We start from the raw sequence: 12,420 nt of genomic DNA, 5'->3' as shown, positions 1-12,420 counted from the left end.
TATTCCAGTACATGGCTGCCTGCCAGCAATAGTTACTTTTGGTGATTGCTGTGTAACTGCAGAGTTCTACATTGTCCACAAAAGCACTTCTATCCTTGGCAGAGATTTATTGGCTGATTTAAATCTCAGGGTAGTTAATGGACGAATTGATCTTCCTCAGCAAAGCACTCTTGCGGTACTCACACCAGTTTCTGGGACCCAATACCAGGTTGAGGAGAAAGTAGGCTGTGCTTATGGGTTTCTGCATAAAGTTAAAATGCAGAATAATGTGATGCCTGTACTATAGAAATTACAGCACTTACAGCACTCAGTCAGGGAAGCTGTTTCAGAGGAACTGAGAAAACTTGTTCAAGAGGACATTATTGAAGAGATTAACTCCTTGGAATGGGTTTCACCTATAGTAGTGACGCAGAAGAAGGGTGGAGGCATTCGCCTTTGTGTGGACTTAAGTGAGCCAAATAAAGCTATTGTGATTGACAGCCATCCTCTTTCTCACATAGAAGAAGTATTTGCAGAACTCCGTGGAGAAAAGATGTTTTCTACTCTTGATTTGCAGATTGCATACCACCAGGTTATGTTGCATGAAGATAGCAGAAACTTCACAACGTTTATTACACGAGGGACTATTCCGTTTTGAACACGTTCCACACGGTCTCGCATCAGCCCCAAGTGCCTTCCAGAAAATTATGTCATTGATTTTGAAGAATCAACATGGAGTTCAGTGCTATTTGGATGATATTATCGTGTTTGGAAATACTTCGGAGGAGCATGACAATAACGTGCAGTCTGCACTAAACTGCATCAGCAAAGCAGGCCTCAAGCTCAATAGGTCCAAATGCAAATTTAGACAAACTGAACTCTCCTTTCTGGGGCATACAATTTCACAGGTTGGATTAAAACCTGATCCGGCTCATATCCTGGCAATTGCAAATGTTCCTCCTCCAGCAGATTTGAAAACCTTACGTTCCTTCTTTGGTCTTACCTCCTGATATGCAAAATTCATTCCCAATTATGCTTCTGTCAGTGAACCATTATGAGAATTACTATGGGGAAGTTCAACCTTAGTGTGGACAACAGATACACAAGCTAATTTCAAAACGGTGAAAGACTTGATTGTACATAGTCCAGTACTTGGACTATTCACTCCTGCATTGCCACAATTGTAACTACTGATGCTTCTGATTATAGACTTGGGGCTGTCCTCACACAACTTCATGAGGACAACACAGAGAGGACTGTTGCATTTGCTTCAAGGACACTAAGTAATGCTGAGAGAAAATATTCTACAGTCGAAAAAGAAGCACTTGCTTGTGTCTGAGCTACTGAAAAATGGAGAACTTACCAGTGGGGCCGCATGTTCAAGTTGCGCACAGACCACAGCCCTTTGATGACGTTGCTCACCACGAAAGGACTGGGAAGAGCAGGATATCGTATTGCTAGATGGTCTGCAAGACTACTCTCTTTCAATTATGAACTGTAATATAAGCCTGGAAACCAAAATGTGGTAGCTGATTGCCTTTCTCGCTTGCCTTTGCTTTCACCAGATGGTCCACCGGAGGATGAGGATGTAGTAGTTGCGCTTATTACAAGCACTCTTACTGCAGTTACAAGAGAACAATTTCAAGCTGCCTGTTCAGCGTGTCCAATTCAACAAAAACTACGGGAATTTCTGACAAAGAGATGGCCCAGTCGCCTAAAAATATTGACCCAGTTTTGCTGCCTTATTTTAGAGTTTGGGATGAACTTTCTTTGCTCGATGGCTGTGTGCTACGAGGTACACACCGGCTACTTGTGCCAGAAGAATTACATTCAAAACTCATACACCTGGCACATGATACCCATCAAGGAATTGTCAGAACCAAACAACAACTACCGGGATCTGTATTGGTGGCCAGGGATGGACTCTCAAACTGAAGCACTATACTACCCTCAAGCCAATGGGGAAATCAAACGGTTTAACAGAAGATTGACAGAGAATTTGCAAATGGCTAAACTGGAAGGGTGATTGTGGATAACCTTCACTACTGATTTCTTGCAAGCATACCGGGCTACATGACATGCCACAACACAAAGCTCACCCGCAGAGTTACCAAGGATGATGTGCGGAAAAACAGTTGAACAGAACCAAGCAAAGTATAAGGCTTTCACAGACAAGTGGCGGGCTGCTAAGGAACCAAAGTTTCAGGAATTACACAAAGGGGACCATAAATTCACAGCTCCTCTTAAAATCATAGAGATAAAGGGACCTTACACCTATCGACTTTCTGATGGGCGTGTATGGAATGCTTCTTATCTTGCACCTGCCTATGCACCAAGAGGAGATTATGCCAACACCCAGTCTGCATTGGATGACTTCACCATAGTATCAACACAACAAGACATTGCACTGGAACTGGGGCTTGAAAGACGGTCTGTCAGACCCAGACGACCACCTGTCTGGACTAGAGACTATGTTATGTAGTATCTATAGTGTTTTTAGTGTAATAATTCTGTCAACAGTATAGTGCCTTGTTTCCTATTTGTTCCTGTGGTTAGAACAACCATGTTTATTGTAATTGGGAGAGTTTCTTAAGAGAGGAGGGAATGTGGTGTTTAGATGTTGCTTGTAATTATTAGAATTGGGAGCACTGGCTGTTGGGAGTCTGAAAGGACAGGAAACAGGAAGGAGTGGGGAGGAGTTGAAGAGGCTGAGGGAGAGCTACTGAGGGTGCAGCAGCAGCTTGGAAAAGAGGTTTCCACTTCAAAAACTAAAGTCCTGTTGAAGTTTGTTAGTACCTTGCCTGGCTACTACAACAACAGATCCTGGGTCCCATTTTAACTTGAACTCAGACCCTCCAGACCTGCAGGGTCCTGGGATTCTGGGTCTGAGCCCTGGGTTAGCGCAATTGCAGTGTAGCTGCAAAGGGGGTTAGGTCTGAGGCTGGGCTGAAGCATAGGCTTATGTTGCAGTGTGGACATATCTGAGAGCATAACTTGGCCTACCAACCTTGTCCTTGGTTACTAATCTTTTTTCTATGAGCTATTTCTCTTCTGCTCAAGTTCATATCCATGACTGTTGAACACTTTTGTGCTGTACAAAAACTGAAAAGGATGATTTCAGGTCATAATAATGCACGTCATGTATTAGTTGAGCATCTACATGGCTGTTAATAATTACCAAGGAAATTAATGGTATCTGTGATTTCTAATATTCCCAGAAAGAACAGGGGGAAAATGTATGTCCTCCTCCTTATCTCAGAGATGTCTCTTTTATGTGTCAATATTACCAGCTTTCCTACCTTGTCACCAACACCTCCAACAGAGCCAATAGAGCCTGGGGGACCTTGAGGACCCTGCAATCATAAATGGATGTAAGTTAGCTAACTATACTACTTATTATTGTTTTTCAAAGGAATGCAATGAACAATACAGAATGTGTTTCTTACATCTGCTCCATTAGGACCCTGGGGACCTCTTGGACCTGGAGGACCAGGCGGACCCTGAATCAGAGAGAAAATATGATATGTGAACTGCAGTATTTACAGTCATAAATATAAGCATGGATTTTTTGTCAATTAGCAACAATATATTCTGCATGCAGAGAGCATTTCATCTTCGGAGTGTTGTGCAAAGAGTAAGGTCCAGACTGTGGTTCCCCATTGCATGAGTCCACATGGTGATGAGGGCACAAGGAGCCTCTTGTGTTCCTACACAGGGACAGACACAATTATAGTTTCTGTGGGTTGCTGTTATCTTTCAGTGCCTCAGAGCTCCTGCTCCAGGGATGCAACACCAGTCTCCAATGCTGGTGTCTCTCTCTCTCTCTCTGACAGGCATAAACTGGGCTGCTCTAATTAATCCTCATAGGTCCCTGTAAGTCAGGTAGATAAGCATTGAACCCCTCCTTTTTAAAGATTGGAAACAGAAGTGAAGTGACTTGCCCAGGGTCACAGCAAGAGCAGGTGACAGTCACAGGACTCTCTGTCCCGTGCTGTAGACCATAAATGGAATATCAAATTGCAAGCTATAAAGCAAATCAAAAAACAGAATGTTGTCTAGCACTTACAGTGACCAACAGGGAAAAAACCTTACCATTGGACCAACATCACCGTTCTCACCCTTTTCACCCGGAGGGCCAGGCAGACCCTGATAATAAGAAAGAGAAAAGAAAATACTGATAGTAAACTACTTAGAAGAAATAATGTAAATTACAGCTACCCGTTAAGAAAATCATAAGATAAAATTTGAGGACAAAAGCTATCTGAATTAAACAGAAAAAAAATAATGTAAAAACTAGTTTCATATTATGGCAACAAAGATTAGGGCATCCTTGAATACTTATAAGTATAACTGATGAGGAAAAAACTTTATGAAAAAAGAAACAAATTAAAGAGCTAATATGGCTGGTTTAAAAAAGACTGTTATGATTCTTTTTGGACACTGATTAATTTGATTACATACTGTATATATTCCCATACAAAAACTTGATTAATTTAGATGTAAGGTTGCTCAAGTGTATGCTCGTGGAAGGAAATTGTGGGTCACGAGAACATACACCCAATACAATACCAATCCCCAAGCGTATTGCACTATACTCAGCCACACCTACCCAAAGAGTCAGCACCTCAGCTGTGTAAATCTATGTAGCTCCAGTGAAGCGAATAGAGTTACACTAATTTACACCAAGTTAGGATCTTGCTCTCAATTTCAATTAAACAGTACTGTCAACCTTCAGCACATATCAAAGAACTGATAATCAAGTCACAGTACATAACCTTTACTCCAGTTTTACTGTAATGCTATATTATTTAATAACTTTAAAGTATAACCTTAGGTCCCAGTATGGCAACTCCTGATTGACCTCAACACATCCCCTCTATTGAGGGCCCAAAGGCTCAGGGCCTGAAGCTAGAACACTTGCAGTTCCCTTCTAACAGGGAGTTCCCTGTTGGCTAACCATGGCCAGTTTTTGGGCCCTCTACTGGAGTGGCATAATGGGCATGGATCAGATTATAAAATCTGGATGAAAGGATACAAAGCTGAGCACATTCTCAAAAACACAAACAAAGATTATTCTGGTACTAACAGCTACTTTTATTACAGTGGTGGATATCATGTTGACAGTAAAACTCTACAGTATGGAATTCATAAAAAAACTGACTGAATTCAGATGTATAATGCATCTACTTTTTAAAAAAAAGATTTATGTCAGTACAGTCTGTTAGTGAGTAAAATGTGCTGAGCTTTAAGAAAATATATGCTTCTTTTCAATATACTTGTTGGTACAATATATCTGCAGTTGCTTATTTATTATTATTTAATGAGCATGAAAGAGGCAACTTTAACTCGTCCTGTGATACATTTGGTTTCTATATTTCAATCCCTTTTTATTTTGAAAATTAAAAGACTGTGATGCATTAAAATGGAAAGCTATTAGTGACAGTAATCTGTTGACTAAAATGAATCCGCTGATTACAGGCATGCTGAATAGTAGCATCAATGAATATTTGTCTTGTTACTAGCTTATGATCCAGGTTATAATGACACATGTTTTAATTATTTACCAACATACCAAATGTATGTTGATAATTGGATGTACAGTAATAAATTCTCATATTATATTTTGCTACAGTATATCTGTACTCTAAAAACAAACACTTGATTGTACCGAACAAAACATCTGTCCCCATTATTGAATATGCAATTCACTATGTGGTTGCATTATAATGTCCCTGAAGTGTGTGTTATAGTGTAATTAATCAGAATTAATGTTCCACCATGGCTTTCAAAAATACACTATAATAAAATAATGAGCCATTATCACTTCAAACCTCACTATATTCTGGCCAAATTATGAAATAATACCTTTCAGAATACAATGGTAAATAATTTCAAGCAATTGTGCAGTTACAGAATAGGTGAATAGAGTGATCCTGAACAATAACATGCATACTCATTGATATTGCAATAAATTCATAAGGCATTAGAAAATAGTAGGTTCTTTTTCAATATAAAAAACGCAGCCTAAGGGAGATATGGCATTTACAATCCCATTTTTTTTTAAAGTAAGTTTGAAGAATTTTAAACAGAGATTTTTTTCTTTTACTTGCAGGTTTATTCTCTACAAACAAGGGCCATCTCCTGTCATTTCTGATGGATACTCTCTAAAGGGAAATTTGAGTCATTTTGAGTATTCAATAACCAATATGTTCAGCTACTAAATATTCTCCATTTTACTAAATGGGAAAGATTTGGCTTTAAACAATGATGTTATGTCAGTTTCCCACACATGTCTTCCAAAAGGGTTGTTTGTTCATTTATTTATTTTTGGAAGAGGTAGGAGTTATCTTTATTACATGTATGATTTTCAAGAAACTAAAAGCAGCGAGCAGGTTATGATTACCATCTAGGTGTCTGGATATCCTCTAACTTCCCTCATGGCTTTACCTTGGATAACTTTGTAATATTTAAGCAAATAATATTTGGATTGACGACAATAACTTCAGTGGTGTAGTATCCCCCTAGTTCATTTGTTATGTGAAGGGATATATAACATTTCCCTATTCACTTTCTCCATTCCATTCATGATTTTATAGATCTCCATCATATCTCCCCTTAGTCGTCTCTTTTTGAAACTGAACAGTCCCAGTCTTTTTAACCTTTTCTCATACAGAAGCTGTTCCATGCCCCAAATCATTTCTTTTGCCCTTTTCTGCACCTTTTCCAATTCAAATATATCTTTTTTGAGATTGGGCATCTAGAACTACATGCAGTATTCAAGGTACACTACGGATTTGTATAGTGGTATTATGATATTTATGGTCTTATATTCTATCCCTTTCCTAATGGCTCCTAACATTTTGTCAGCCTTTTAGACTGCTGCTTCACACCAAGCAAATGTTTTCAGGGAACTATGCATGATGATTCCAAGGGCCCAGTCTTAGAGATGCATAGGGTAAAATGCTGACACCAAGGAAGTCAATGGAAAAACTCCTATTAACTTTCATTGTTGCTATGAGGAGTCCTACCAGTTACTGATGACAATAAACACTGCGCATAGCATTTGCTCTTTCATACCCCTTTCTGGCAAAGTAAAACTATCTTAGACTCTGAGATGATTCAGATACGTAATACATATTTTTAACATTTGCCTTTCCCTTCCTTTCTTTCTGCAAGAGACATTTCTATTTTTAAAAGTATTATAATTTAAATTTAAACAACACAGTGAAAATTCATATAAAGACTACATTAAAAAGTTTAAGACAGACCTTTTCCTGTGTGAATGAAAATGATTTTTAAGATTTAATGCCCACTATAAGCAGCACCAGTAGAATTTAATTTCAGCTGGGGAAATTTGATTATCATGAAATACTATAAACAAAAAAGATAAAGTTGTTACTCTCCATGGGTTCACTGTTACTATGAGAACCACATTAGTGAATAAAAAGAGCTCTTGATTTCTCAGTGGTACTTCATTACCATTAGCATATGTGTGATCTTGGTCCATGGACCAGCACACTCAGAGGAAAATGAGATTTGGGCAAATATAATTCTTCTATAGAACTCATTTATTGGTTTAAGTCTCAACCTAATTGATTTCTTACTTTTATGTATTATTTCACTAAATTAAAATATATGAAAGTAAAGTATATTGATCCTTTCTAATACACTCTTAATTTAAACAATATTTTAAATCTGGAAATACCTAAAAAGGGTAAGGTTATTTCATTGTCTTTTAAAATACTAATATCTGTAAATAAATCATAATATAATCAACGCATCATGTTTTTTTAACTGAGCCTCTGATTCAGAAATGTTAAAAATATCAACAAATGCCTTTCAAAAGTAGAAACAGTTTTATGTGAAGTCATACATGGGAAGTTCCACCAAATCTTGTACTGTAGGTTTACATCCCATGCTGCCTGGCAACACACTCAAAATTAGCACAATGTTGTCCAAGCAACATTGCATAGTAAGATTTTGGAAATGGGTGGTTAAACAGGTTCTGGGGTTAGTGAAATAGCAAGTGCACCTGAAACTTGGCAGATAGGAAAAGTGTTGTGCTATTTAATAACTTCCCAGACCTACTGTATAGTTTCCATATAAAAAAGTGTAAAATAGCTTAATAAACAGTCAAAAGTTCAAACCACTGTACCCTCTAATATTTGTGAGTTGGAAAAGAGTACAAAAATCTTAAATATTTTGTTCTTTATTCTCTATTCCACTATACTTAAGAAATTAAAAATTAAATTTTAAAAAGCAAGATTTTTAATTTGTAATGATATGCCTGAAATAGTGACATGCTGTACATTTTATTGAGCATAGTGTCTGTGCCTGTCCTTTATGTTTGCTGACTACCCTATGGAATGACTGCATTTTGAGAGGCAGAGATTGCGACGCCAAACCATGCCAAAAGTTATCAACAAAGGCAGCAATGTATACCCAGAAGGAAGTTTTTCTATTCTTTTCTGACTTAAGCAATGTCTCTGTTTGTATCAACAAGGAATAGAACATGTTACCATTGTTTCCAATGAAACAACACTGAACAAATTACCATGGGATCTGGTAAATTCTCCATCAATTTGAGTCTCTATATCAAAAGTGGATGTCTTTTTAAAAGATATGCTTTTGTTCATGCACAAATTATTTGGCTAGATGCATGAATTATTGGGTGAAATTCTATAGCCTGTGTTATGCAGGAGTTCGGACGTAGATGATCATAATGGTCCCTTCAGGCCTTAAGATCAGTGTATCCATCTATAAAATCTATGAACATGGAGTCTCCTTATCATGTATTATTAGTTGATGGTGTGATGTATTTAATGAAAGGCAATTCTTTCTTGTTCACACAAGTGACGATGTGGAGATAATGGTCCCTATTGCTGAAGGGGAAAAATAATACATTGTCTTACCTGAAGACCAATGGGGCCTGGAGGACCAGGGAATCCTCGTGGACCTTCATCACCTTTCTGCCCAAACATTCCTTGCTGACCTCTTGGGCCTGGCTCTCCATCACCTCCCTGATAGACAGGACGAGAGGACATGAGCAAAAAGCATAAAGATGCCAAGCTTGATTAAGAAGTTCCACTAAAATCAGTGGAGTTGTTTCTAAATATATGTGGTATCGAGTTGATTTTGCTATTGTTTATTATATACATAGTAAAAAAAAATGGTCCAAATGATTGGTCCAATTCACCATGTGCATTATTCCAGTGTTAAAGAGTAAGGTGTAAATCCTTTGGATTGTGAGTGTGGGGACATATTGTTACATATATGTTGTGATGTCAAATCTTTTCTATGTTAAGCAGCACAAATTAGCACATTATCGAGTTTTGTAGACCTAGTGAGAATCTGAAAAGGCCTGGGTTTGCTATGCATAAAAACTGCATTACTTACCGCTATACCAGGGGCACCAACAGGACCTTGAAGACCTGGTGGACCCGGAGGACCCTGCATAAAAAGAAAAAGACAGCAGTTTTGGCATCTGGAATAAGATGAACAGTAGATAGAGAGAGAAGAGTATTTGCATGATCAAGATCTATTAAGCGTTTCTATATTCCTCCAGAGAGAATGTAATATTACTCAAAAGTCTTTTACATTTCAGTGCAGTCAGGCATTATTTGTTTAGCTCTCAAAGACTCAGACTTGCCTGGCTACAATAAATTTTAAACTGACATTTACTGAAAGCACTTACATTCATAATGTTTCAGGATATTTAAAAATGGATTTCCATTCAAACATGACTCTAAATGAATACTGGCTTTTCCAAAACTAAAAATATCAGACCTTTTAATGAGATTTGTACAGAGGAAAGTCAACTCTTAAAGTGTGTTCTCACACTCTGTCTTCAAACTGAATGCTTATTATTTGAATCACATTTTCCGTAAAGCTATATATGTTTTTGTGATTGCACAACACTTGCTATCCTGTCCTTCCTGACTGAGAACTGAGCTTGTCTGAGCACTATGGGTCGCATTCTTATTTATAGAAACACCCTTTTACACTGCCTTAAAGTGGATATAAATTACATTCTGTATTGCTAGAACAATTCAAAGGAGTCTTAATGTAAATGGGAATCTTGACACGTCATAAGACATTACATGTCATATGTACATATCATATCCATCTACATATATGCTATGGGCCTGATTGTGCATCTCTTACCCATACTGGAGGAACCTTACTCATACGAGTATTCCCACTGAAGTCAATAGGACTACTCACATGAGTAAACGGTGTTACTGCGGGCCTCATGTGTGTAACCTTTACCTTGCATGCAAGATGGTTTACTGATTGAGATGATTGATTTTCTGGAAAGTCCCAAAGGTGAAGGTATGGCCAATGGGAAGGCAATAGGAGCTCCAATTTGTGTTGCAAGAAGAAGAGGCATTGCTCGATACATGCCAAGCTATATTGCAGGGTAGTTTATTGAGTGGGGGAAGTGTGAAAGGCTAGTTCAAATCTTACTACACATTCACCAGGCTTACTACTGCTGATATTATGCAGTGTTGTTGCTGTGTCAGTCCAAGGATATTAAAGAGAAAAGGTGAGAGACATCATATCTTTTATAGGACTAACTTCTGTTGGTGAGAGAGAGAGAGAAGCTTTCAAGCTTACAAATAGCTCTGCTGATATTGTGATGTCTGGTCACTTTAGTATTGTCTGCTAGATTCAATAGCATGAAAACAAGAAGACCTGGACTGTCTAAGAATTTATAGTAATGGCCTCTTAGCGCTCCCTGGTTGTACTAAGAAGAGCTCAGTCAGCAGCATCCCTTGAAGTGGTACAACACAGCTCCACTGGGCAGTGAGTGGATGGCTTAGCCAGTCGAGAGCAGCAATTCTGAACCCTTAGCAGGCAACAGGAAGAGGTTGGGAGGAGAGTAGGGTGAATTTTGGGGGGTTGAATAGTTTATTTGCTGAGCAATGCAGTTAGGTTGAACTGAAACTATTTGTGAATTTGCACTGTATTCGTTTTGGCTGGGAAAAAGTTTTTCAGGGCCAGCTTCAGAAAAATGAGAGTGTGTGTATATGTATCCCCCTTATAACCTTTAGCCTAGTGGTTAGGTAAGTTGTATGGGAGGTGGGACACCTAGGCTTGAAGCTGGAGCAGGGACTTGAACTCATACCTTCCCTTGTCACATGAATGCCCTAACCTGCAAGATGGTTTGCTTTCAAGTTTTCCTATTGAAGCCCTTCCACTTTGTATAAATATTCATGAAGCTGAAGAAAGAATGAGAATGACTCTTTAGCCTTGTAATTGGCTAACGAGTCTCCTAACTCCCAGATTTGTGCCCTAATCACCAGGCTAAAGAGTCATTTCCTTGCTCTCGCTCTTTGGCCTAATGAATGTTTATATATTTATACAAAGTGGAAAAGCTTCAATCAGAGCACTTGCACACAGACTAGCCTATGGGCTGGTGGTGAGGATAATCACCTGCAATGGGAGAAATCTGAGTTCAATTCCCTGCCTCAGAGTGGAGACTCAAACCTGGGTCTACCACGCCCTGGCAAGTGGACCACAGCAAAAGGTTTTAAAGAAGAACATTCACTCCTTCATTTCACTGAAGCTGACCAGACTTTTCCAATTTGCTAAGAAATTCTGAGTATTTCCTGAACCAAATATTTGTTTTGATTTTTCAGTTTGCTGCCAGAACTGAAAAATCAATTATTTACCTGGCTCTAGCAGGGAGGCTCCTCACTTCCCTCTCTCACCCTCACAATAGCACAGTCTAGAGAGGATTTGATCCTGCAAGCTCTCTGTGCATGGAACTCCCACTGAACTCAGTTTGTCAATGGATTGAAGGATCTGACTCTACATGCTGTTTTAACAACAAAAGCTGCACAATATTTTCTTTGTGAAAGTGAGAGCACATTGTACGGGGAGACTTTGGCAAACCAGTAAAGTGCCTGAAACCACTATAGCTTATTGCTCCAAGCAGCCAAGTCAGCAGGCTTAGCTTAACCAAGGCAGGAGGGGTGCCACAGAAAGGGCAACTTGACCCTGCATCCTTCCTGATAAGGATTGTGTTGAAGTTGCTGATACATGCATCTTAGAAAAGCAGGATGTGCCCCAGGAAGGTCTATTGGGGCCTCAAGGCCGCAAACTCTGGAAAAAACCCCATCTGGTTAATTGATAATCGGAAGGAGCCTCTTGCTTGCCCATTGGTACTGCTGGCTTAACAAGTTTTCTTTAAGGGACACGTCATTCCGTTACTAACGTAAAAATAAGGGGGAAATGTTTGAGGTAGGGGGACTCTTCAGGACTGGACTCTCTCTCTCTCTCTCTCTGGATGCATCTTGTGTTTCCCAGCAGCAGATGGGCTGCTGCTGTGACACTCAAGAGCCACGCTCAGCTTTGGTCATTATCAAGGGTTGGGGGTGTTTTACTAACCTCTTGTGGACGTGTGTATAAGTGCTTGACACTAAGTAAAGTTTAGCT

At 39.0% G+C, this 12,420-nt stretch overlaps 1 protein-coding gene across 1 annotated transcript in view; it reads right to left on the bottom strand.

The window, feature by feature from the left end:
- Positions 1–12,420, bottom strand: part of COL11A1 (collagen type XI alpha 1 chain) — a 232,216-nt gene that overhangs the window by 49,680 nt on the left and 170,116 nt on the right. Inside the window, exons 45-49 of the mRNA XM_084637779.1 lie at positions 9,376–9,429; positions 8,892–8,999; positions 4,072–4,125; positions 3,426–3,479; positions 3,279–3,332 (exon numbers count right to left, since the gene is read on the bottom strand). Of these exons, the coding sequence (XP_084493905.1) occupies positions 3,279–3,332; positions 3,426–3,479; positions 4,072–4,125; positions 8,892–8,999; positions 9,376–9,429 (324 nt within the window). The remainder of the gene's footprint in view (positions 1–3,278; positions 3,333–3,425; positions 3,480–4,071; positions 4,126–8,891; positions 9,000–9,375; positions 9,430–12,420) is intronic.

Source organism: Lepidochelys olivacea (genome assembly GCF_965140295.1).
Source record: "Lepidochelys olivacea isolate rLepOli2 genome assembly, chromosome: 8".
In the NCBI taxonomy this organism is placed as follows: Eukaryota; Metazoa; Chordata; order Testudines; family Cheloniidae; genus Lepidochelys; species Lepidochelys olivacea.
The sequence above is the reverse complement of the archived record's forward strand: the minus strand, read 5'-3'. Positions and strand labels throughout refer to the sequence as shown.